The following is a 25,664-nucleotide window of genomic DNA, read 5'->3' as shown; positions in this document are numbered from 1 at the left end:
TGGGCTTTGTCTGTATATATATATATATATATATCGTGGCCACAAGTTATTTTTTTCTGTTTAGTATTAAATTTATATTAAGATCCATTTTGTTACATCTTGCGATCAATTTTATTTGGCAATCGCCAATGGCAGTCACCAGGGTTAAAGAACATCAGTTGTTCGACCTGTTAGTCAAATGCGTTTTGTTTAAATATACTTTTTCACTTTTTTGGTCTTTTGGAAAATGTTGTTTGTGCTGTTTTTAGATCCTTCTACAACAAAATTTGTTTTACATGCACACGTATAAAAAATTGCGGTTTTTATCCAACTCAATCATAGGTTTGAACGTAGTTTTCAATTTAGACGCGTTTATATTTTTTCGTTTGGGCTTGTATCATATTTTCCCTCCGGTTTATATGATCTGTTCATCCTATACTAACTCTTGAAATTCAAGAGTCTATCTAAAAATGAGGGTACTTTTTATATGACTTCCAAATACCGTTTCGATACCTAACATCACTGAAGAAACATTTATTGTCGAAATCCGGATCTGGTGTACTAAAAAAATATTGACATCGTATGTTTGTGGCATAACATCGTGGCAACATGTTAATTTGTTTCTGTTTAGTATTAAATTTATATTAAGATCCATTTTGTTACATCTTGTGATCAATTTTATTTGGCAATCGCCAATGGCAGTCAGCAGGGTTAAAGAATTTCAGTTGTTCGACCTGTTAGTCAAATGCGTTTTGTTTAAATATACTTTTTTCACTTTTTAGCTCACCTGGCCCAAAGGGCCAAGTGAGCTTTCCCATCACTTGGCGTCCGACGTCCAGCGTCGTCGTCGTCGTCCGGCGTCGTCGTCGTCGTCCGTCGTCCATCGTCGTTAACTTTTACAAAAATCTTCTCCTCTGAAACTACTGGGCCAAATTAAACCAAACTTGGCCACAATCATCATTGGGGTAACTAGTTTAAAAAATGTGTCCGCTGACAGGCCAACCAACCAAGGTGGCCGTCATGGATAAAAATAGAACATAGGGGTGAAATGCAGTTTTTGGCTTATAACTCAAAAACAAAAGCATTTAGAGCAAATCTGACAGGAATTAAATTGTTTATCAGGTCAAGATCTATCTGCCCTGAAATTTTCAGATGAATCGGACAACCCGTTGTTTGGTTGCTGCCCCTAAATTGGTAATTTAAAGAAATTTTACTGTTTTTGGTTATTATCTTGAATATTATTATAGATAGAGACAAACTGTAAACAGCAATAATGTTCAGCAAAAGTAAGCTTTACAAAAAAGTCAACATGACCGAAATGACCCCTTTAGGAGTTATTGCGCTTTATAGTCAATTTTTAACTATTTTTCGTAAATCTTATTAATCTTTTACAAAAATCTTCTACTCTGAAACTACTGGGCCAAATTAATCCAAACTTGGCCACAATCTTTATTTGGGGTATCTAGTTTAAAAAATGTGTGGCGTGACCCTGTCAACCAACCAAGATGGCCGCAATGGATAAAAATTTAACATAGGGGTAAAATGTAGATTTTGGCTTATAACTCTAACACTAAAGCATTTAGAGCAAATCTGACATGTAGTAAAATTATCTTTTAAGTCAAGATCTATCTGCCCTGAAATTTTCAGAGAAATCGGACAACTTGTTGTTGGGTTGCTGCCCCTGAATTAGTAATTTTAAGTAAATTTTACTGTTTTTGGTTATTATCTTGAATATTATTATAGATAGAGATAAACTGTAAACAGCAATAATGTTCAGCAAAGTAAACTCTACAAACAAGTCAACATGACCGAAATTTTCAGTTCACCCATTAAGGAGTTATTGCCCGTTATAGTCAATTTTTAACCATTTTTCTGAAATTTTAGTATTCTTTTAAAAAATCTTCTCCTCTGAAACGACTGGGCCAAATTTAACCAAACTTGACAACAATCATCATTTGGGTATTTAGTTTAAAAAATGTGTGGCGTGACCCTGCCTACCAACCAAGATGGCCGCCATGCCTAAAAATAGAAAATAGGGGTAAAATGTAGATTTTGGCTTATAATTCTAAAACTAAAGCATTTAGAGCAAATCTGACATGGGGGTAAAATTATCTATTACAAATGTAGGTCAAGATCTATCTGCCCTAAAATTTTCAGAGAAATCGGACAACTTGTTGTTGGGTTGCTACCCCTGAATTAGTAATTTTAAGTAAATTTTACTGTTTTTGGTTATTATCTTGAATATTATTATAGATAGAGATAAACTGTAAACAGCAATAATGTTCAGCAAAGTAAGCTTCACAAATAAGTCAACATGACCGAAATTATCAATTCACCCATTAAGGAGTTATTGCCCTTTATAGTCAATTTTTAACCATTTTTCTGAAATTTTAGTATTCTTTTAAAAAATGTTCTCCTCTGAAACGACTGGGCCAAATAAAACCAAACTTGGCCACAATCATCATTTGGGTATTTAGTTTTAAAAAGGTGTGGCATGACCCTGCCTACCAACCAAGAAGGCCGCCATGGCTAAAAATAGTACAGAAAGGCGAAATGTAGATTTTGGCTTATATCTCTGAAACCAAAGCATTTAGAGCAAATCTGACGGGAGATAATTTGTTAATCAGGTCAACATCTATCTGCCATTAAATTTTCAAACAAAACAGACAACCTGTTTTTGGGTTGCTGCCCCAGAATTAGTAATTTTAAGGAAATTTTGCAGTTTTTGGTTATTATCTTGAATATTATAATAGATAGAGATAAACTGTAAACTGCAATTATGTTCAGTAAAGTAAGATCTACAAATAAGTCAACATGACCAAATGGTCAGTTTACCCCTTAAGGAGTTATTGCCCTTAATGGTAATTTTTTGACAATTTTCCTAAATTTTTGTAAATTTTGGTATATTTTTTGAATATATTTTCCACTGTAATAACTGGCCAAGTTTATTATAGATAGAGATAATTGTAGCAAGAAAAATGTCCAGTAAAGTAAGATCTACAAACACATGATCACCAAAACACAATTTTGTCATGAATTTATCTGTGTCCATTGCTTGATAGCACATAGACCAAGGTGAGCGACACAGGCTCTTGAGAGCCTCTAGTTTGGTCTTTTGGTAAATGTTGTTTGTGCTGTTTTTAGACCCTTCTACAACGAAATTTGTTTTACATGGACACGTATAAAAATTGCGGTTTTTATCCAACGCAATCATAGGTTTGAACGTAGTTTTCAATTTAGACTCGTTTATATTTTTTCGTTTGGGCTTGTATCATATTTTCCCTCAGGTTTATATGATCAGTTCATCCTATACTTACTCTTAAAAATCAAAAGTCTATCTAAAAATGAGGGTACTTTTTATATGACCTTCCAAACACCGTTGCGATCCCTAACACCACTGAAGAGACATTTATTGTCGAAATCTGGATCTGGTGTACAAAAAAAATATTGATCATGACACCGTATGTTTGTGGCATAATATCGTGTCAACAAGTTAATTTTTTTCTGTTTAGTATTAAATTTATATTAAGATCCATGTTGTTACATCTTGTGATCAATTTTATTTGGCAATCGCCAATGGCAGTCAGCTGGGTTAAAGAACATCAGTTGTTCGACCTGTTAGTCAAATGCGTTTTGTTTAAATATACTTTTTCACTTTTTTGGTCTTTTGGAAAATATTGTTTGTGCTGTTTTTAGACCTTTCTACAACGAAATTTGTTTTACATGCCCACGTATAAAATGATGGCGATCCGATGGATAAATCTGTTGTAGAGTTGTCACTGACTCAGACGTACTTATAAATATAATTATTTTCTGTGACTGTATCTTACATTAATATTAGGATCCTTTACTATAGATAATTGAGCTGATCTGTAACAATAACATCTCCATGCCTTATATATCATGCACTGTAGAAGTTATATTTGGAAGAAAAAATATATGCTGATCGGGGAGACATTAAGGGAAGACTTTGATAATTTAGTTATCATGCGTGTTGCTTATGCAGGTAGTGTGATCTTGCAATATAATAGCATTCTTCTTTGTATCTTATGTGATAAGTCAAGTGTTGTTTATTCTTTAGTTTTCTATGTTGTGTCATGTTTAATATTGTTTTTCTGTTTGTCATTTTCATTTTTAGCCATGGCGTTGTCAGTTTGTTTTAGATTTATGAGTTTGACTGCCCCTTTGGTATCTTTCGTCCCTCTTTCAAGCCCATTTCATATTTGCAATCATAGTACATTTCCTTATTTTCATATTTACTCGAAGTTAAATGCAATTGCAATAGTACATATTTAAAATATCGATTATTTGTTCTGTAATAAGTGTCATGTTATTAAGTTGAAACATATACATATCAAAACGGCATATTTTTGTACGGGCTATCAAGGTCAAAATAATACTTAACACACAATTAAACAATAAACAAAACAATAGAGAATTACCACAAAACATGGAATCAAAACTTTTAATTATACAAAATGAAAGTTTAAGCGAGATATATCAAGTCACAAGGTCTGCTGAAGCTAGAAACTTGTAAGACTAATCATGGTTTAATTTCACATTTTAACATTGTTTAACAGTTTAACAATCATCAAAAAAATAAAATAAAATGTGTTTTAAATTGTATAAGATATTTCATCGTGGTGATCCGTACTGCAAAATGCTGTAAAACATTAACGTTTTACAAATGAAATGCTTACATGTATACCTTTTGTTTTCAGAATGTTGATTTTAAAACCAAATATAATGAAAAATTTCAAAAGGTTTTTGGCGGACAAAGAAAGGCCGATCACAGTAGAGGCATCTACTTTATTTCTAACACAGAGTTTCTCGAAGAAGATTTTAAAGAAATTAAAAGATTGAGAAAATACATTTCTGAAATTGCAAAACAGATGAATTATTTTGCTGAAAAGCTTCCTACAAGGTGGATTCAGTTGGAAAATGCACTAGGAGTTTTAAAAGGTGCAAATGAACATGTCTTGTTATTTAAGAATATGAAAATAATAGCCCGAAAGTATTTGATAGAAGAGGAAGAACTCCTCCGTTTCTTGAATAACCAGCACAAAATTGGGAACTTAATTTTTTTTAAAGAAATAAGGGAACTCATTATTCTGCAGCCAGAATGGTTAGTAAAATGTTACCGATGCCTGGTATGTGATTGCCATCCTGAGAAAAGAAATTTTAACATGATTTGTCCAACTGCATGGTATCAGTTGATAAGTACAGGACAACTATCAAATACATTAATCAATCAGCTATTTGAAAAGGAGCCTGCATTAAAGTTTGAAGACCATCAATCTCATTTACTTAAAGTAATGGAAAAATGTGATATCATTGTAAAACCACAATTTACAGATTCTAGTAATAATGAAAGTCACACACCAGATGTATACTATCTACCATGCATGATCGAAAAATCAGCATCATACAACTCCATTAAGGAAACATTTATTTCAAATAATTCAAATGTTTCAATTACACCATGGTTGGTTCTTGAATTCGAATTTCTCCCTCTCGCCTATTTCAATCACATCTTATTTCATTACATTAGAAATTTTGACGTATGTAAATTGGAGTCAGAGTCTCCGGCAATATACAGAGGAAAATCGGTATTTTATATAGATACACTGAGAAAGTTTATTATCTGCTTTTCACATAATGCCATATCCTTACAGATATGGGAATGGGATGATGTAAGGGATAGGTTATATCAAAATGTGCTTAACCAACTTTGTGATATCATTGAAAGTATAAAGAGAAAATTAGATCAGAATATAAATTACAGTATTAAAGCAAAATGCAATTCTGGAAATTACTCTAAGAGTGCCGGTAGAATCAGCTTTAACGACTTAACTGAAAGAGATATATACATGTGTGAAGAACATAATTGCACACACATCAAAGCAACGATAGAGAATACCTGGTTAAAACATGCTGTAAGTATTGATTTCTTCATATTAGGAATACATGTATTCGACGAGTCCCTCTGAATAATTGCCGATAGCGTTTTTGAAGACGTCTGAAAAGGCCCTTTGAATATCCTTATAAAGTAATATTATATTCCATGAAAATTTTTTGCAGACTTTTTTAATGTACATAGCTCTTTAGCCGATTTTTTGGTAAAGTTATGGTCATAAACGATCGATTTGCATTTCTTTCCGGATTATCGACTTTTTTCGGTCATCAGGTACTTGTATAGACCTAGAGGTCTATGTAAGATTTGATCATCACATTTGTTATTCTTCTTGTAACGTTAACTAAGAAAGTAGTTTCCTATTAACTACTGGAATGAATGTAACCAAACTTTAACATAAAAATTGTTCTTCCATCTTAATATCCGATGATCTGATTCATCCTCGAAAACGGTTTTGGTGGATAAATGACTCAGCATGTGTTTTGGTTTATATTCCACAAATAAAAAAGAAAAAAACGAAATAAAGACACCATAAAATAAAAATAAGCCGTTATCTACAACGGTCTTATGTTTACAATTGTTGCCCTTAAATAAGATGTATTATCGCTTTTTTTTTTTAGTTATTGTATATCTTATTAAAACGTGCAATGGATAGAACGAAAAACTGTATCAATCTAAACGGAATAAAACATCAGCAAGATTAATTACCGAGAAGTTAAATGGTCGAAATAGTCATTTTACTTTAAACATGAGATATTACACTTCATTGATACGTTGAAGGCTTCTTGTGTTTTTTACTCTTCTTTCCAAAATTCAAATATATGTGAAAGAGACTGTAATCGTCACAAGCGTGACAAAAACCTGCAATATAAAGAAATCAAATCGTCAACCGACCGTTTATTAGAGTTAGTGACATTTGTTTATTTTTTTTTTCGATATTAAATAGATAGAGAAGTTCTTTTTGACAGCAAACATTTTCATCTAAATAATCAACAAATAAGTTAACAACCGATGTATACATGTAGTCGATTGATTTATTTTGACAGTTGTTGTCTTGACATGTTTGAGTACTAACTGTTTACCATTTATGGTTTTCTTCAATTTATTCTTAGTAGCTATAAAAGAAAGAAAAAAAATATTTAGTAAACCTTTTCAACTAAATCATGTAAATGTTTTACGAACTTATCAGTTTTGACTAAATAATGGTGTTGGCCTTGATAAAACCATACGTTTCATGTTTCTAATATTAACACTCAGTCTATTGAAATGGTAGGGGTATATGCATCATCTACCAAAGTCTTGTTGAAATGTATCTTAACGGTTGTATGTTTTACAGTACTTGCAACCTTAAGCGTTACTATTTGATTGACCAATCAGCAGTCATCGATCAGTAAAGTTCGCGTCAAACTCAGGTCAAAAATCCGTCAGACTTATAGTAAAAATATTTGACTGATCGGACGGATCGGACGGATTGAACTTTCTGACGGATTGAACTCTACTACATCACATGTTGCAGTCATACAAATTCAGGAATCTTTGTTTTGTTTCATTTAATTAAAATGGCGGCATGGAAAAATACGCAACGTTAAATAATCAGCAAAGTTTTAAGAATAAAAAATAAGAGAAATATGCATAAATAATCTAAATTTAAATATTATCAAAGAAATTGTGATTTTCGTTTATATTTAGGTTATTTTTTTCAAACCTAAAAAGTGCTAAAACGTTGTTTATCACGACTGTTAATTGTTGTTTTTTTTTGCGAAAATGCTCTGAAAAATGAAATAAAATGATAATTTATTGCAAATGTCAGTGTATTATTTTCAGTAAAATAAAGAAATATACAAGTTGGAGACTCGAAAGCAATGCAAAGAAATTATAACGTATATTTTCACTTAAAATTCATTATATTTGTGGGGAACAACCCAACAAAAATAATTATATTTAATGTTGGTTTTGGTGTAATTAGATATTAATGAAATGAAAAAAAACCCCACTTATTCAACACAAAGAAGTGATTAATCATTTCAATCTCTATATTTTTCAAATTTCATCAAAAGTAACTTCTCAGACAACAAGTGTACGTTGGCACAACATTGGTACAATGTATTCACATTCATCAGTCCAACGTTGTTTTTTAACGTTGCCCAAATGCATAAGTGCAAAATAGACCTATGTTGGCCAGACGTGATGGCTTAACGTTGATACAACGTTGTAAGGTTTTATACAATACATAGGTTCAACGTTGACAAAATGACGGAATAATACAGCCGATGTTGAACAAACGTTAGGCCAATGTAGTAATACAAACTTTAAATAAACATGATACACGTTGGAACTCCGTTATTTCAATTTGTCGACTTAACGATCCATATGAAGAATGCTAAAATCCCTTCCAAGCAACAATTGAAATAATTCCTGGTTTTGACATCCGTTTAAATTGCGAAAGTATTAGGTTTTTTTTTTAATTTTGCATTTATTTCGTTTTGTGGATACACAGTTGTTACTATGTTATTTCTTACATACTACCATTAAAACTTGGTATTTTGCTCATTTTCACCAGGAATTGTACTTTTGAATTTTACCCATATGGGAATGAATTCAATCAACATATCAATGTTAGTGATGTTACCTATCTTTTTTTTTATTAATCCAAATTCAAAGATATGAATATAGATAATTCATTATTAGCTAGACAACCAGCAAAACATTTAAAGTTTAGTTTTTTGTATCTACAACAAAATGTATACATTGCTAAATCAGATCTAGAATGAAAATCTTAAAAATCAATTCAAGATAATGTGTTTATCACATTTAAATAAAAACTTTACGGTTGATGTTGTAATGGCAAAGCTCAGTATGAAGGCATTGCGTTTTCATTTCATACAGCTATTTTTATGCCCCACCTACGATAGTAGAGGGGCATTATGTTTTCTGGTCTGTGCGTCCGTTCGTCCGTTTGTCCGTTCGTCCGTCCGTCAGTCCGTCTGTCCCGCTTCAAGTTAAAGTTTTTGGTCAAGGTAGTTTTTGATGAAGTTGAAGTCCAATTGACTTCAAACTTGGTGCACATGTTCCTTATGATATGATCTTTCTAATTTTAATGCCAAATTAGAGATTTTACCCGAATTTCACGGTCCACTGAACATAGAAAAGGATAGTGCGAGTGGGGCATTCGTGTACACAGCAAAAAGTGCAACGCATGTTTTACGTACGTTTAAAAAAACGTCTGTAAAACGTACGTTTTACGTATGAAAAACGCATGTTTTAGCGAACATGCGTTAAACGCCTGTACCAAAACGGGTGTTTTACGCCCGTTTTGAAACGGGCGTAATACATCACGTACGTAAAACGTATGTTTTAAAAACGCACGTAAAACATATGTTTTACGTGTGTTTTACGTGCTTTGCATTATATATTTTTGTGTTACGCAGCCTTTTTTTCTCATATTAAAAAACTCATTTTATAACCAAGAGAATTTTAAATCAAATTGAACATGTTTTTCACAATTTATTTTCCATCGCTTTTTATTTTCTATAGAGTATATTTATAAATAGTGTATAAGCTGACAAAAAAATTAGAACTGTTACAGCATAATATGCAAACATGAATATTTGCATAATGGTTAAACTTATCTGTTCATGCTAAGCCTCTTTAAGCCGATAACATGATAAAGCACATTTTCCTCCTTTAATAAGCTATATTGTATGTATATATGTCTCTGGTATTATTAAACTTAAAATTTACACATTAAATGTAGTTATGCATGTGAATCTAGAATTTTAAAAATGCATGTGCAAATTTTCTGTTGAACTCAGAAGTAATCTTATTGGCAATCATACCACATCTCCTTATTTTTAAATGAATAAAAAAAAATCAATGTGAAAAGGTGAAACATTCATGTATTTACAATGTATGTCTTTGATACAAGTATGAAAATATCATCTTATCATATCTTTTTGTTTGAAATGAATCATTTCCACTTAAGGTTAGATATAACTGCTGAGTCAATGGGAGTTAATTTAAAATAATAGTTTCTATAACTGATTACAAAGAAAATACTCATATTTAGATAAATTTGATTTATTTCCCTTGTCCCCCCCCCTTTTTCCATTTTAAAGTATTGAGCAATTAGAATATGGCAATGAAAAAAGAATGACTAAAACACTAAAAATATATGTACTATCATGACTTCAACAGACTGTAACACACAACACATAGCTGTATAATACATTATATGTATCTTTTAAAAAATATATGTCTCTGATAAGTCAGGTATTACAACAGTTTTCACCCTCTTACAGACTGTCTTAGCCTTACTCAATCCTGACCTTATGATTAAGCAACTGGCTTAATTACCATTTTAACAATATATTTATACACTCACTAATCAGAACAAAATAATGTTCACTGTTTTATGTAGGAAGCATGACATCCCAACTTGAATTTTGTTTTCTTTCAAAGGGATAAATTGGTACAGGGTAGCGAAACATAGCCTCTACCTATACATTTTTGACAATATGGAAATTTTGAAAGAAAGAAATTTTTCGTCTTCACCCCCCCCCCCCCCTTAAATATCAAATGGTAGCTCCCTAAGTATCATGATGCTTTTGACAAGTATCATGGTAATTGAACAATTAAGAGCATATTTATTGTTAAAATCATAACATCGGATGGAAAAACTATAACGAACGCCAATCATACTGTTTTGCTAAGCATGACTCTTCATTTCAGAATCTGGGATCGTGAGGGCTTGTTGAAAGTTATGTATCTTGGTGTATGTATATGTGAATTCAAAACTATATAAAGTCAATAAGAATGCATCTTGAGCAGTGCCAAAAAAAAACACATAAGGGTGTGACATTTTTGCCTAAAAATATACCCATTTTATTAATATAACATGCACTGACTTTCAGTACCTATAGCTATACAAATATTTAAGAAAGAATGACCTGTATGCCAGAGACATAAGTATTTTTAATTAATCTGCACAACCCAATCAACTGACTTTGAACATGGAAATTTCGTGCAAACCAGTCGATTTTTCAGTTAAACCCCTGTGATAGATCCTTTCGGGATCCGGGAATCTTTTTTTTTTATTTCGAGATGTCGGGGTTTTGAATTTTTTTAAATTCGGGACCTCATCAGTATTTTATGTTTTTAAACCTGGGATTTCAGGATGAGGACCCCTCCAACTCCCACCCCCTCATCACTAAAAATTCATAAATATGCAGCTAATTTCTGGAGTTTATTTCGGATCTATTTGTAAGGTTAACTTACGAATGAATACATCATGAACCATAATTTTAGCACTTTACATATTAATTTAAAGTGAAACCTCAACCCCCCCCCCCCCTCCCCTTTATTAGTTTTTAAGATAAACGAAGTCGAAGGTGTCAAGACAGGTGCAATTTTATAAATACAATTGAGAATGGAAATGTGGAATGTTTCAACGAGACAACAACCCGACCATAGAAAAAACAACAGCAGAAGGTCACCAACAGGTCTTCAATGTAGCGAGAAATTCCCGCACCCGGAGGCGACTTTCAGCTGGCCCCTAAACAAATATATACTAGTTCAGTGATAATGAACGCCATACTAAACTCCAAATGTACACGAAGAAACTAAAATTAAAATAATACAAGACTAACAAAGGCCAGAGGTTCCAGGCTGACTTGGGACAGGCGCAAAAATGCGGCGGGGTTAAACATGTTTATGAGATATCAACCCTCCCCCTATACCTCTAGCCAATGTAGAAAAGTAAACGCATAACAATACCAAGAAATTGTATATTTAAATGGCACATTAAAATTCAGTTCTATTTTAAGAGAAGTCCGAGTCTGATGTCAGAAGAGAGGGGGAATAGGAGGGGTCCGGATCCCGAAATCACGGACTTAAAAAAAACGAATTCCCGAGGTCCCGAATTTAAATAAAGTAAATCCTCATATCCCGAAATCCGAAGAAAACGATTCCCGGATCCCGAAAGGGTCAATCCCGAAATCCCGAGCTTAATACACCCGATCCCAGAGCCCCGATAAAGGTCCTTTCCCCCTCAGAAGATGTAACCAAAGAAAATAAACAAAATGACAATAATACATAAATAACTAGCAGTTAACTGACATGCCAGCTCCCGACTTCAATTAAACTTATTGAAAGATTATGATTTAATCATATGAAAGACTATGAATATCAGGCACAATCCTTCCCGTTAGGGGTTTACACCGTGTATCATCAGTACAGCGGATATAGGTACTAACCAAGTAGGCATGATCGATTTTCGACTTACACGGTAACGAAAATCTTTGTTTTGCTTTATCAATATTCAATGTACATTTCTCAACATTTGAAAATTACTGCTCCCAAATAATTTTCGCATCGACTTTTCCTATTCATAAAACAACTTTGATATTCTAATAAGAACGATTAACAAGTTTATGTGCAAATAGTTGTGAATGTTAACACTAATTTTCAGTTTCGATACAGTTTGTTGAGACATTTATATGTTTTAACTGAACGAAACCTAATACAGGGCAAACGTAAAAGTTGCCAATCATAAACCTACCTGTGATTACTCATTCCTTGAAACTTTTTGAGTAATAGACGAGTATGAAAATAAAGTTTTTGTGTACGGTGTACAACAACTTAACTATGAACCGCACGGTACATAAGGATTTATGTGGTCAGCTAAACACCGTACACCACACTTCTTTCGGGATAAAATATCGAAAAATAACATATGTATGAAAGATTTTAATGCCAATTATTGAACAAACTATATTTATTACACACACACAGTGGCCTTCTATCTGAAAAAGAGTTGCAATGCATATAGAATATATCGGATGAGACGAGGGCCAACTTATTTGACAAGTATTTTCACACGTATTTTAGTAATCGTTCTTGTTGTGGGAAAATAATGAGACCATAGGCGGATCCGGGGGGGGGGGGGGCGGATCCCCCTTATCAAGGGAAAAATTTGGTTGATTATATAGGGAATCATTGAAGCATGACTGGAGCGGGCCCCCTCTTAGGTCAGTCAGCGGCCCCCCCCCCCCCCCCCCCCTTTAGGAAAAGTTCTGGATCCGCCACTGGAGACATATCTAATCATCAACCTACGACCAAATCATTTCTTAAAACAGCAATTATGTTTAGATTCAAGTACACATTAATATTATGTGAACAAAGCAAAGATTTTCGTTACCGTGTAAGATCAAAATCGCTCACGCCCGCTTGGTTAGTACCTATATCCGCTGTACGATGATACACGGTGGTTTAGTATCATACCATCATAACATATATCATGTATATATGAGAAGAACATAACCTGTGTCATGCCGTTATTCTCAACGATATATTTGTTTATCAGTTTGCAAATTCTCGAGGCCAGTCATTCTTATTTTTAAAAGGCAGTATTAATAACGACAGAAATAATAATATACTCAAGTTATGAGGGGGAGGACAGGGGGTACCCTTCTCCCTTCTCCCACCACTCTTCTCCTTTCTCCTACCCCCGTTCTCCTTTCTCCCATTAGAATAAAACATGTCCTTTTGAGATATTTTTTCTTGAAATATTAGAAATTTTTTATAAGGAGAGATATTTTATTTTTTCTCCTTTCTCCAACTTTTTCTCCTTTCTCCCAGCCTTCCTCTCCTTTCTCCTACCCCTTTCTCCTTTCTACCAGCCCCTTTCTCCTTTCTCTTACCCCCTTTCTCCCTGTCTCCCTTACCCCTGTCCCCCCTCAGTTATAGAAACATTGAAAATTCGTCAGCGGGAACCAGTAACGTAATCGGGATATTTAGTTCGGATTCGGTTTTCCTTTTTTAGATGTTATGACGCAGACGACAAGGACGCTGGGTGCGAATTTGTTTATGAGAAATATTGTACCTGGAGAGACGGACATTTCAATTAAAACAAATGAAATAAGATATGCAGACCAAGCAGAGGCGGATTTTCCGAGAAGAAGGTCGCTTTACAGCTTCAAAAATGGGGACGACTTGTCAAACAGTCAACGAAACAAGAGGCAGATTCAGATAACTTATTTTGGTAAATAAATGGGTAGATCACTCAGATCGCTTAAACAAACACACTACATATTAATCAGCGTTGTCATATATTTATATTCAAACAAACAAACATTCATAGCAAGACCGTTGACAACGATGTCAAGTCCGTTCGTCCTTGGCTTATTGCATGACAATAATTTTTGCCATGTGTTCGTTCGCCCTACTGGTTTTAAAAACGAAACAAATATATTTAAATGGCATAAAGGTTTTATAAACTGAATCAGATATTATATGAAAAATAGTAGGGATCGAGCAACCATTAATTAGTATTTTTACTTCAAAGGTAATGACTATAAAAAAAAGGTTTTATTTATTTAAATTAATATATGAAAATAAAGGGTTGGGTAACAGAACCCCATCAGCATTAAGTAGTTTCCCATACTAATACACCTTATCGCTATTTGTCCGCCATTACTGGATATCACACAGGTTCCCGTAAAATTTTGACGTCATAATACAAAATATTTGACGCAACAATGGAAAAGTGATTGTTGTATGCGTCAAAAGTTCCAGCGGCAGGGTCAGCCGGGATTAGCGATAAAGTGTATTAAATTAGCCCTTCCCCATTCTTCATGATGAACTATTAAATCTACAGGCCAGGAGCTCAATTTTTGAAATTTTTTAGTTAGATTATGTTGGCCCGTAGTGTAGATATGATTTTAACAGGCCAGAGTGAGAGCAATTTTACTAGCCTGGGCTGCCACTCAGCGTGAAGACTGCTTCCCCACTCCCCACCCCAAGATTAATTGTCTTTGACTTTATTCAAGATAAAATGTATGAATTAGTTACATTGAATGTACAATGACACAGTTGACTGAGTTGTAGCACTAGACATAGTTAATAAACACTAAAATTATAAAAGATTTACATAATACATGTTTACAGAAGGGGGCAGGACCTTTTTCGTGTTTTTAAGCCCTGGATTTCAGGATCATGACTCATTCCCTCATTACATGTTTACTAAAAATTATAATTTAAGAAAATAAAATCATGAATATTGTCATGATATTTTGATAATACAATGTACATGTACGGTACCGTATATGAATAAAATCTGATATGTCAGCGCAGTGGTGGATCCAAGGGGAGGGTTCCGGGGTTGGAACCGCCGAAACCCCCTTTTTTGGACGATCAATGCAATTGAAATGAGACATATATTTGGAACACCCCTCCCCCCCGCCCTTTTAAAATGGCTGGATCTGCCCCTGCAGTGGTTGTCCTCTGCTTATGTAGTTATGCACAACGCAACAAAGTTGCGTATATAATGTTTTTGACCCGTCAGTCCTGTTTCTTGTCATAGCAACTCCTCTTAAACCAAACAACATAATTTCACGAAACCTTTTTAGATAATAAAGACATAATATGTAGATGTGCATATCAACAGGAAATAAAGATTCATTTTTTTTCAAGGAGTTGCGCCCCTTTGAACTTTTTTGCTTCAATGTACTTCTGCAACAGTTTGTCATCGCAACTCCTCTGAAACCACACAACTGAATTTCATGAAACTTTGTAGATAATAAGGACAGACAACGTAAATGGGCATACCGACATGAAATTCTGATTTAATTTTTTTTCTAGGAGTTACGCCCCTTTGAACTAATTTGCTTTAATATACTCCTGAAACATTTCATCATCACAACATGTGCATATCGACAGGAAATTATGATTCAATTTTTTTCTAGGAGTTACGCTCCTTTGAACTTATTTGCTTCAATGTACTTCTGCAACAGTTTGTCATCGCAACTCCTCTGAAACCACACAACACAATTTCATGAAACTTTGTAGATAATAAGGAAATACTATGTAGATGTGCATATTGACAGGAAATTATGATTCAATTTTTTTTCTCATATGATTTTCTTTTCTTATTTAATTTCTCCAATGACAATGCGGGGACGTACACGTAGGGTATGTGGGCCCGCTCACTAAGGTTCTTGATTCATACATGTTTCTCAATTCTCGTTTTTATATAGATTAAACCATTGGTTTCCCTGTTTGCATGGTTTAACACTAGTAATTTTTGGGCCCTTTATAGCTTGCTGTTTGGTGTGAGCCAAGGCTACATGTTGAAGGATGTACCTTTACCTACAAAATGTATACATGAAAATTAAGTATATTTTTTTAATTTTGCAGTGCCAATCACTATTCCAACAACTGAATATAAATTGGTAAGTATTAGATACTGTTTTGTAGCAAAGAATTATAAGCTGTAGCTATCAATTTGTCATGTATGATGTACATGTACATTGTAAATTTTCATAATGACATTTCCACTTGGTGATTGAAAAATGTATGTCATTTTGCCTGCATCAGAAGAATGGGTAAACAAACAAGATAAATAATTGGTCAGCCTATAATTGCCATGGCCTTGTGTTGGCACATCAACAATATAAAAAAGAAGATGTGGTATGATTGCCAATGAGACAACTGTCCACAAGAGACCAAAATGACACAGACATTAACAACTATAGGTCACCGTACGGCCTTCAACAATGAGCAAAGCCCATACCGCAGAGTCAGCTATAAAAGGCCCTGATGTTTATGTTAAAAAAAAAAGATCAACAAATAGGTCATAAGGTCAAATAGCTGGGATGAAAATTACCTTAAAATCATGCATGATATCAGCAATTTGGGGAAAACTAGCGATAGTTGGTCGTTAGACTATATACTGAAAAACTTGTTTAACTTCAAATTGGATTTTGCTGCAAAGTCAACCAATACTATAGTTTAACAGCACAAAAATTGTCTTGTCAACTCCTTCCATGAGTTGTTAATCTTTAAAAGAATGGTCATGATGATACAGAAAAATTAAAAGAGACATTCAAAACTTAACATTGTTAATAACACTTCTCTACGAAATGTGTTATCGAAAGGTCCGAAATATCGTGAGCCTAAATCCATCAATTGGAAATACAACTTTAAAATTTTGATGGACTCAGTCGAATGGATTAAGGCAGTGAGGTCGTTAATACAAATGAGAATTAAGAAACTGAATGGGTCCATCAATGCCCATGCTACGTTAATCTTTAAAGACCCAAATGTTGCTAAACACTTATCCGACCTCCATGATAAACATGTTGTTGTCCCCGCAGACAAAGCCCCAAATAACATCGTTTTTGTCTGTAAAAGTCACTACATTAATTGCTTGATAAACGAATTAGGTATAGACAATTCACTTGGAAACTCAACATACACCCTCACGACACTTACAAAAGAGGAAATCCTGGATAATCATAGGTCTATTCTTTGTATTTCAACCAAAGATGAAGAACTGGATCTTCCATCACTGTATTGGATACCTAAACTACATAAGTGTCCTTACAAACAACGGTATATTGCTGGGTCTTCCAAGTGCTCCACGAAACCTCTTTCTAAATTATTAACATCTATTTTATCAGCAATCAAAGACGGTCTTCAAAGTTATTGTGAAACTGCCTATTCTAGAGGTGGCGTGAATCAGATGTGGATACTTAAAAAGTCCAAAGATCTTTTAGAGTACATACAATCTAACTCTCTTTCATCTTGTAACAGTATTAAAACATTTGACTTTTCTACTCTGTACACAAGTATTCCACATTCCAAACTAAAAGACAAATTGAAAGAGTTGGTATTACTTTGCTTCATAAAAAAGAATGGCCAACGTAGATACAAGTATTTTGTCTTATGGAGGGATAAATCCTACTTTGTAAAGAATCACTCTGATTCAAACAAAAAATTCTCTGAAACCGATATTATCAAGATGTTTGATTTCTTGATTGACAACATATTTGTAACGTTCGGAGGAAGTGTTTTTAACAGACTGTCGGCATCCCAATAGGAACAAATTGTGCCCCTCTACTTGTCGACTTGTTTCTTTATTATTATGAGGCTGACTTCATGCAGGAACTTCTTAGGAAGAAAGATAAGAAGTTAGCAATATCCTTTAACTCTACTTTCCGCAATATAGATGACGTTCTTTCACTAAACAACTCAACATTTGGTGACTATGTGGAACGCATCTATCCCATCGAATTGGAGATAAAGGATACTACAGATACAGTTAAGTCGGCTTCATATCTTGACTTACATCTAGAAATTGACAATGAGGGTCGGTTGAAAACAAAACTTTACGACAAAAGAGATGATTTCAGCTTTCCAATAGTGAACTTTCCATTTATGAGTAGTAACATTCCAGCAGCACCTGCATACGGGGTATATATCTCCCAATTAATACGATATTCCAGTGCTTGCATTTCCTATCATGATTTTCTTGATAGAGGGTTGCTGCTCACAAGGAAGCTATTAAACCAAGAGTTCCAAATGGTGAAGTTGAAATCATCCCTTCGTAAATTTTACGACGCCATCACGAGTTGGTTGACCGTTATGGAATAACCATTTCACAAATGATATCGGATATGTTCCTTAAGTCGTAACTACAATCCCCTTCCCTTTCATGAATGTGACCTACCGAATTAGACTATTTACCGGATTTGTAATCACATAAGCAACACGACGGGTGCCACATGTGGAGCAGAATCTGCTTACCCTTCCGGAGCACCTGAGATCACCCCTAGTTTATGGTGGGGTTCGTGTTGTTTATTCTTTAGTTTTCTATGTTGTGTCATGTGTACTATTGTTTTTCTGTTTGTCATTTTCATTTTTAGCCATGGCGTTGTCAGTTTGTTTTAGATTTATGAGTTTGACTGTCCCTTTGGTATCTTTCGTCCCTCTTTTACAAGTGGAAGTGAACCTTATGTCTTACAAAACAAAAAAAACAACAATAAGTCCACACACCACTATTTAGAAGACTAATTATAAAAGACTGAACAACAGTAAAACCACCAAAAACAAGAGGCGACATGTTTAATAGCAGATTCACAATCACGTAAATAAGTATTTTTGACCCTGATTCCGCGCTATAGCCACATATATATATATATATGTATATACTATTTAAAGACTAACAGTTAAACATAAACTTCATAATCATCTATTTAAGGGAGGGTAAAAATAATCGAAACTTTTTTTATATACTAATTTTTATAAAACTATTATTATTTTTTCTTTCTTAGGGTTATCAAATATGTTCTTTGCTGTATGATCAGATCCTGTATATACTATAGTTACAAGCTGTTAAAAGGAAAGAAAATTATGTTTTAGGTAAATATAAATGATGCATACATTGTATATACATGTATACATATATAGGATACATTGAGTTATTCAAAGACAATTTCCAAACATGTCTACAAAATTTATCATTTACTATATATATTACTTTAAGGATGTTTGCTTGTCATGTTTTGTGATTTTTGTCAGATTATCAGAATCCTTAGGTTTTATTTATTTATCGTCGTTAAAAAATTCCCCCAATTGACCCCCATTTTTCTTTCTATAAATCTTTTAGATGTAAAATTATATGCCATCTGTCATGTATGGAAAAGTCTTATAAAATCTTTGTTATTTTTTTAATAGTTTTTTAGAACTTAAATTGTCAATGATAGAGCTATAAAAAATCAAAGAGAGAACATTTTCCTGCCAAAATTTAAATGGCTAATATCTGGAAAACAAGCACATTGGCCTATATATTTTTTTGGTCTGTTAGTTCCTTTATTAATCACCTATCGATATACATACTATGTACTAGTGTTAAGAAAAGCTTGATATTTTGAAACTGAGTAGGGAACTTCAATAAATTAAAATATATTTGGTGTGTCAGATGATTTGCATGTCTGTCCGGCAGTATTAATCTGAATCTTGGTCTGTCTTCAGCCGTTAACTTTGTAGAGTGTCCTTTGTTTGAAAAGCACATATACCAAGGTGAGCAAGACACAGGTTCTCTAGTTTTTATCAACTGTACAGTTTTTCCTTATCTATTGTCTTCGTGCTGGCTGCTAGCATGTCTCATATTTATGGTTCATTTAATTTGTCAATATTAATTTTATGTGTGGTGTGGTTGGTTTCTCAAATACTGCATTACTGTAAGCAATAGATCATCTGTATATATGGTTTATACTATGTTTGTAGGATGAATATGTCTGTCTGTTATGTTTTATCTGTCCCTCATCTTTTATCATGGTTTATAGAACAATGTTATTTTTTTTTAGGTATGGTCTATTTATCAGATACTACTACATTTTTACTATATAAACAATTAGGTCAAATATATGTATTTTATGGAATATTGTAAGGTGTACCTGTGTCATCTGACCTTGACCTCATTCTTTGTTCATTGGTTAGTGTTAGTTTTCATGGTAATGTCTTTTTCCCAGATACTATAATCAATCTATCAACTATATATGTAGCTAGGAATGATTGCATAGTGTAGGTGTTGTCTGCAGTGTTTATCTGACCTGAACCTTATTTTTAGCTCACCTGGCCTTCGCCAAGTGAGCTTTTCTCATCACTTTGCATCCGTCGTTAACTTTTACAAAAATCTTAACCTCTGAAACTACTGGGCAAAATTAAAGCAAAGTTGGCCACACTCATCATTGGGGTATCTAGTTTCAAAAATGTGTCTGGTGACCCAGCCAACCAACTAAGATGGCCACCATGGCTAAAAAATAGAACATAGGGGTAAAATGTAGATTTTGACTTATATCTCTGAAACCAAAGTATTTAGAGCATATCTGACATTGAGTCAAATTGTTTATCAAGTCAAAAACTACCTGCCCTGAAATGTTCAGATGAGTAGAGCAACCGGTTGTTGGGTTGCTGCCCCTGAATTGGTAATTTTAAGAAATTTTGAAGATTTTGGTTATTATCTTGAATATTATTATAGATCGAGATAAGCTGTAAAAAGCAATAATGTACAGTAGAGTAAGACCTACACATAAATTAAAGGAATAAAATGGTCAATTGCCCCCTTAAGGAGTTATTGCCCTTTATAATCATTTTTTTTTTATAAATTTTCACAATATTTTTTTAACTACTGAGCCAAGTTCATTATAGATAGATATAATTGTAAGCAGCAAGAATGTTCAGTATAGGTAGATCTACACACACACATCACCATCACCAAAACACAATTTTGTCATGAATCCATATGTGTCCTTCATTTATGATATGCACATAGACCAAGGTGAGCGACACAGTCTCTAGTTATGATACATACTGATAAGTCAATGTACAGTTTTCTAACTTGTATAAAAATTAGATTAGATGTGGTACGATTGCCACTGAGACAACTCACCACAAGAGACTGTACAGCCTTTAAGAATGACCAATGGTCAGTTACTCAGATATGATATTAGCAATAGGCTATATTTGGTGTATTGCGTTACAGTACATGTAATTCACTGATACATGTATATCAGACTTTTTAGTTTTGAGATAAGTAAAGCAGACTTGTGTTTATAAAAAGGACATATCTCCATTCCTGACAAACATCTACATATATTCATGCTGGGATTTGAATAAAAATTATGTTTAAGTATACTTTGCTATTCCATTAAAAAAAATGATTTCCCACGGTCCACCAAACTACATTTTCTTTTACATTTTAATGTTTACATTACAGCTGCTGAAGAAATCGTTCGAAGGATGGATTATTGATTATGAACAACAGGATTATATCATCATGACCTTGGAATCTTACAAGGAGAAGTGCAAGTAAATGAAGGAATTCATGTGCAAAAATTATAATATTGTAAACAGGAGAACAGTTTCAATAATACTAACAGTACTAGTTAAACAGTTTTGTGAAACCAAGAGCAAGGCAGAGTAAACTTGGAGTGTATATATGTCAACCACAAAGATGTCTTAGACATTTATATAATTTTAATTCAGTAACTGTATCAATTTATTTTCACAAGCTGATCCACGCTTAAATAGATTGAATGTTGATTGTTGCTATTTTTAGACATTTTATGTACTGCAGTACGCCGCTAGATTAAAACTGACGTGGCAAGGTAACACACGGCCAGCGAAAGCTCTTTTTTTTGAGAGCCCAGGTGGTCGTGTGGTCTAGCGGGACGGCTGCAGTGCAGGCGATTTAGTGTCACGATATCACAGTAGCATGGGTTCGAATCCCGGCGAGGGAACAACCAAAAATTTTCGAAAGCAAATTTACAGATCTAACATTGTTGGGTTGATGTTTAGACGAGTTGTATATACATTATGTACACAGCCATGTATCACCATCATTGGTGGCGATCCGATGGATACATCTGTTGTAGGGTTGTCACTGACTCAGACGTACTTATAAATATAATTATTTTCTGTGACTGTATCTTACATTCATTTGTAGGATCCTTTACTATAGATAATTTAGCTGATCTGTAACAATAACATCTTCATGCCTTATATATCATGTACTGCAGTACGCCGCTAGATTAAAACTGACGTGGAAAGGTAACACACGGCCAGCGAAAGCTCTTTTTTTGAGAGCCCAGGTGGTCGTGTGGTCTAGCGGGACGGCTGCAGTGCAGGCGATTTGGTGTCACGATATTACAGTAGCATGGGTTCGAATCCCGGCGAGGGAAGAACCACAAATTTGCGAAAGCAAATTTACAGATCTAACATTGTTGGGTTGATGTTTAGACGAGTTGTATATATATATATATATATTATATCCACTTATAAATAACAGCATATAGTGCTTAAAGTAGTAATAGTATATCTGATTTGATTCTTTAGAATGGGATTTTATGCTTAGAACTTTAAAACATTTGGGTTTAATGAATCATTCATTAAGTGGGTTAAAACTATGTATACAGATATTCAAACATGTGTTATGAACAATGGGTGGGTATCAGAAAATTTCAAAAATTCACGATAAATCCGACAAGGCTGTCCTTTATCAGCATTATTGTTTGTTTTGGCTGTTGAAATTATGGCTCTTTAGTTGAAGAACAGCCACGAAGTAAAAGGAATCACTATCAAGTTAGATTGGAAAAGTCACAGCATTAAAATTTCACAACTAGCAGATGACACAACATCATTTTGTATAGATAAAAACGATGTAATATCTGCAATGGATATAATCGAAATTGTTGGCTCATTTTCAGGACTATTGGTAAATAGAAATAAAACAGAAGGATTATGGATCGGGAAATTGAAATCATGTTAAGATAAAATTGTGGGGATTTATTGGGGAGATAAACCAATCAAAGCATTAGGGGTGTTACTTGGAAATGATAAAGATGAATGCAAAAAACAAAATTGGAATTGTAAAATAGGGAAAATGATGAAATTGGTCAAAGCATGGGAAAAAAGGAATCTATCAATTTTAGGAAAAATACTAATTATTAAAGCATAAATTTTGCCATTATTTACGTTTTTGGGAAGTTTCTGCTTAACTCCTGAAATTATCTTAAAGAAATAGAAACAAGAAGCTTTAAATATATTTGGGATGGGAAGCCAGACAAAGTAAAAAGAAACCTGATAACACTTCCTAATGAAAAAGGAGGCCTACAAATGGTTGATTTTAAAAGTTATTTTATATCGCTTAAAACATCATGGGTATATAGACTAGTTAATGGTAAATTTGCCCACTGGAAGGTTATACCTTTTAAATACGTACTTAAAAGTGTCTAATAATATTTTAGTTATATTATATATTATAGAGAAGTAATACAGTCTTATATTTTGACTTGGGTTGGGCAAACAAAACAAGCAGTGACATAATATATTATGCTGATATAAGAAAATAAACAATTCGGGGGAATAAATTTATTGCTTTTCATAAGAAACCAATTATCTTTAGAAACTGGATTAACAGTGATATAATATACTTGAATGACATTCTAATTGACACTATGTCACTACCAGAAAATTATATCTTGAACAAATTAAAGTGTAAAGTAAACTGGACTGCTGAATTTCATAAATTGAAACAATCCATTCCACAAAATTGGATTGACATAGCTAAACAAAAAAAATTCTGTCCAAAGTTAAGTAAATATCCAGAGAAATACGATCACATGGAAAGATCGTTATATTGAGACTACATTTTTTTTCAATTAAAATTATATGACTCTCAAATGAATAGTAAAAAAGAAACGTCAGTAGGGATAAACAGGTGGCTAAAATTTTATCATTGTAAGAAGCTTCAAATATGAATTCATTATGTAACTTTATTTTCAAATACTTTAAAACAAATTAAAAATATACAGATGGAAACTACTACTACTACTACTACTAGTGGAAAATAACTAATAACAGTTTGTGTAATTTTTGTAACATAGAAGAAGACTATGCTCATTATTTTTTCAATTCCTCTTATTTAACAAGATTTTGGCAACAAATAAACGATCTCTTAAAAAAGAGTAATTTAGATTGTTCAAAATTACAGACAGCAGGTATTACCCAATAATTTTTCTGATTACAATTATTAGTTTTTCAATATATAAGTCGTACTATGTATCTGAGCAGAAAACAAAAAACATAGACGTATTCAGAATTTTTATTAATGAATACACAAGGAGAGTAAATACCAATATTAATGGACATAAGACAATAAGTCCAATGTTACTTTCAATTAAAAGAAACATAATTAATGAATATATTTATACGACCGCAAAAATTGAAAATGTTTTGGTCGTATATAGGTATCAAGTTGGCGTCGTCGTCGTCTGCGTCGTCGTCGTCGTCGTCCGAATACTTTTAGTTTTCGCACTCTAACTTTAGTAAAAGTGAATAGAAATCTATGAAATTTTAACACAAGGTTTATGACCACAAAAGGAAGGTTAAGATTGATTTTGGGAGTTTTGGTCCCAACATGTTAGGAATAAGAGGCCAAAAAGGGCCCAAATAAGCATTATTCTTGGTTTTCGCACAATAACTTTAGTATAAGTAAAAAACAAATCAATGAAATTTTGACACAAGGTTTATGACCTCAAAAGAAAGGTTGGGTTCGATTTTGGGAGTTTTTGTCCCAACAGTTTAGGAATAAGGGGCCCAAAGGGAATTGAACTTTGTTTGATTTCATCAAAAATTGAATAATTGGGCTTCTTTGATATGCCGAATCTAACTGTGTATGTAGATTCTTAATTTTTGGTCCCGTTTTCAAATTGGTCTACATTAAGGTCCAAAGGGTCCCAAATTAAAATTAGTTTGATTTTAACAAAAATTGAATCCTTGGGTATTCTTTGATATGCTGAATCTAAAAATGTACTTAGATTTTTGATTATTGGCCCAGTTTTCAAGTTGGTCCAAATCCGGGTCCAAAATCAAACTTTGTTTGATTTCATCAAAAATTGAATAATTGGGGTTCTTTGATATGCCAAATCTAACTGTGTATGTAAATTCTTGATTTTTAGTCCCGTTTTCAAATTGGTCTACATTAAAATCCAAAGGGTTCAAAATTAAACAAAAATTGAATTCTTGGGCTTTTTTGATATGCTGAATCTAAACATGTACTTAGATTTTTGATTATGAGCCCAGTTTTCAAGTTGGTTCAAATCAGGATCCAAAATTATTATATTAAGTATTGTGCAATAGCAAGAAATTTTCAATTGCACATTATTCAGAAATAGCAAGAAATCTTCAATTGCACAGTATTGTGCAATAGCAAGAAATTTTCAATTGCACAGTATTGCGCAATAGCAAGAAATCTTCAATTGCACAGTATTGTTCAATAGCAAATATTTTCAATTGCACAGTATTGCGCAATAGCAAGAAATATCAAATTGCACAATATTGTGCAATAGCAAGAAATTTTCAATTGATTGGAGCTATCTTTCTTTGTCCAGAATAGTAGTTGAATCAACTCAAATCATTGTTTCATACAATA

The 25,664-nt window shown here is 33.3% G+C and overlaps 1 protein-coding gene across 1 annotated transcript in view; it reads left to right on the top strand.

The window, feature by feature from the left end:
• LOC143083515 (uncharacterized) overlaps positions 1-25,664 on the top strand; it is a 344,761-nt gene that overhangs the window by 5,437 nt on the left and 313,660 nt on the right. The window contains exon 5 of the mRNA XM_076259769.1: positions 4,701-5,915. Coding sequence (XP_076115884.1) covers positions 4,701-5,915 — 1,215 coding nt within the window. The remainder of the gene's footprint in view (positions 1-4,700; positions 5,916-25,664) is intronic.

This window comes from Mytilus galloprovincialis, chromosome 7 (genome assembly GCF_965363235.1).
Source record: "Mytilus galloprovincialis chromosome 7, xbMytGall1.hap1.1, whole genome shotgun sequence".
NCBI lineage: Eukaryota > Metazoa > Mollusca > Bivalvia > Mytilida > Mytilidae > Mytilus > Mytilus galloprovincialis.
Note: the sequence above shows the minus strand (reverse complement) of the source record. Positions and strands in the feature narration are given on the sequence as shown.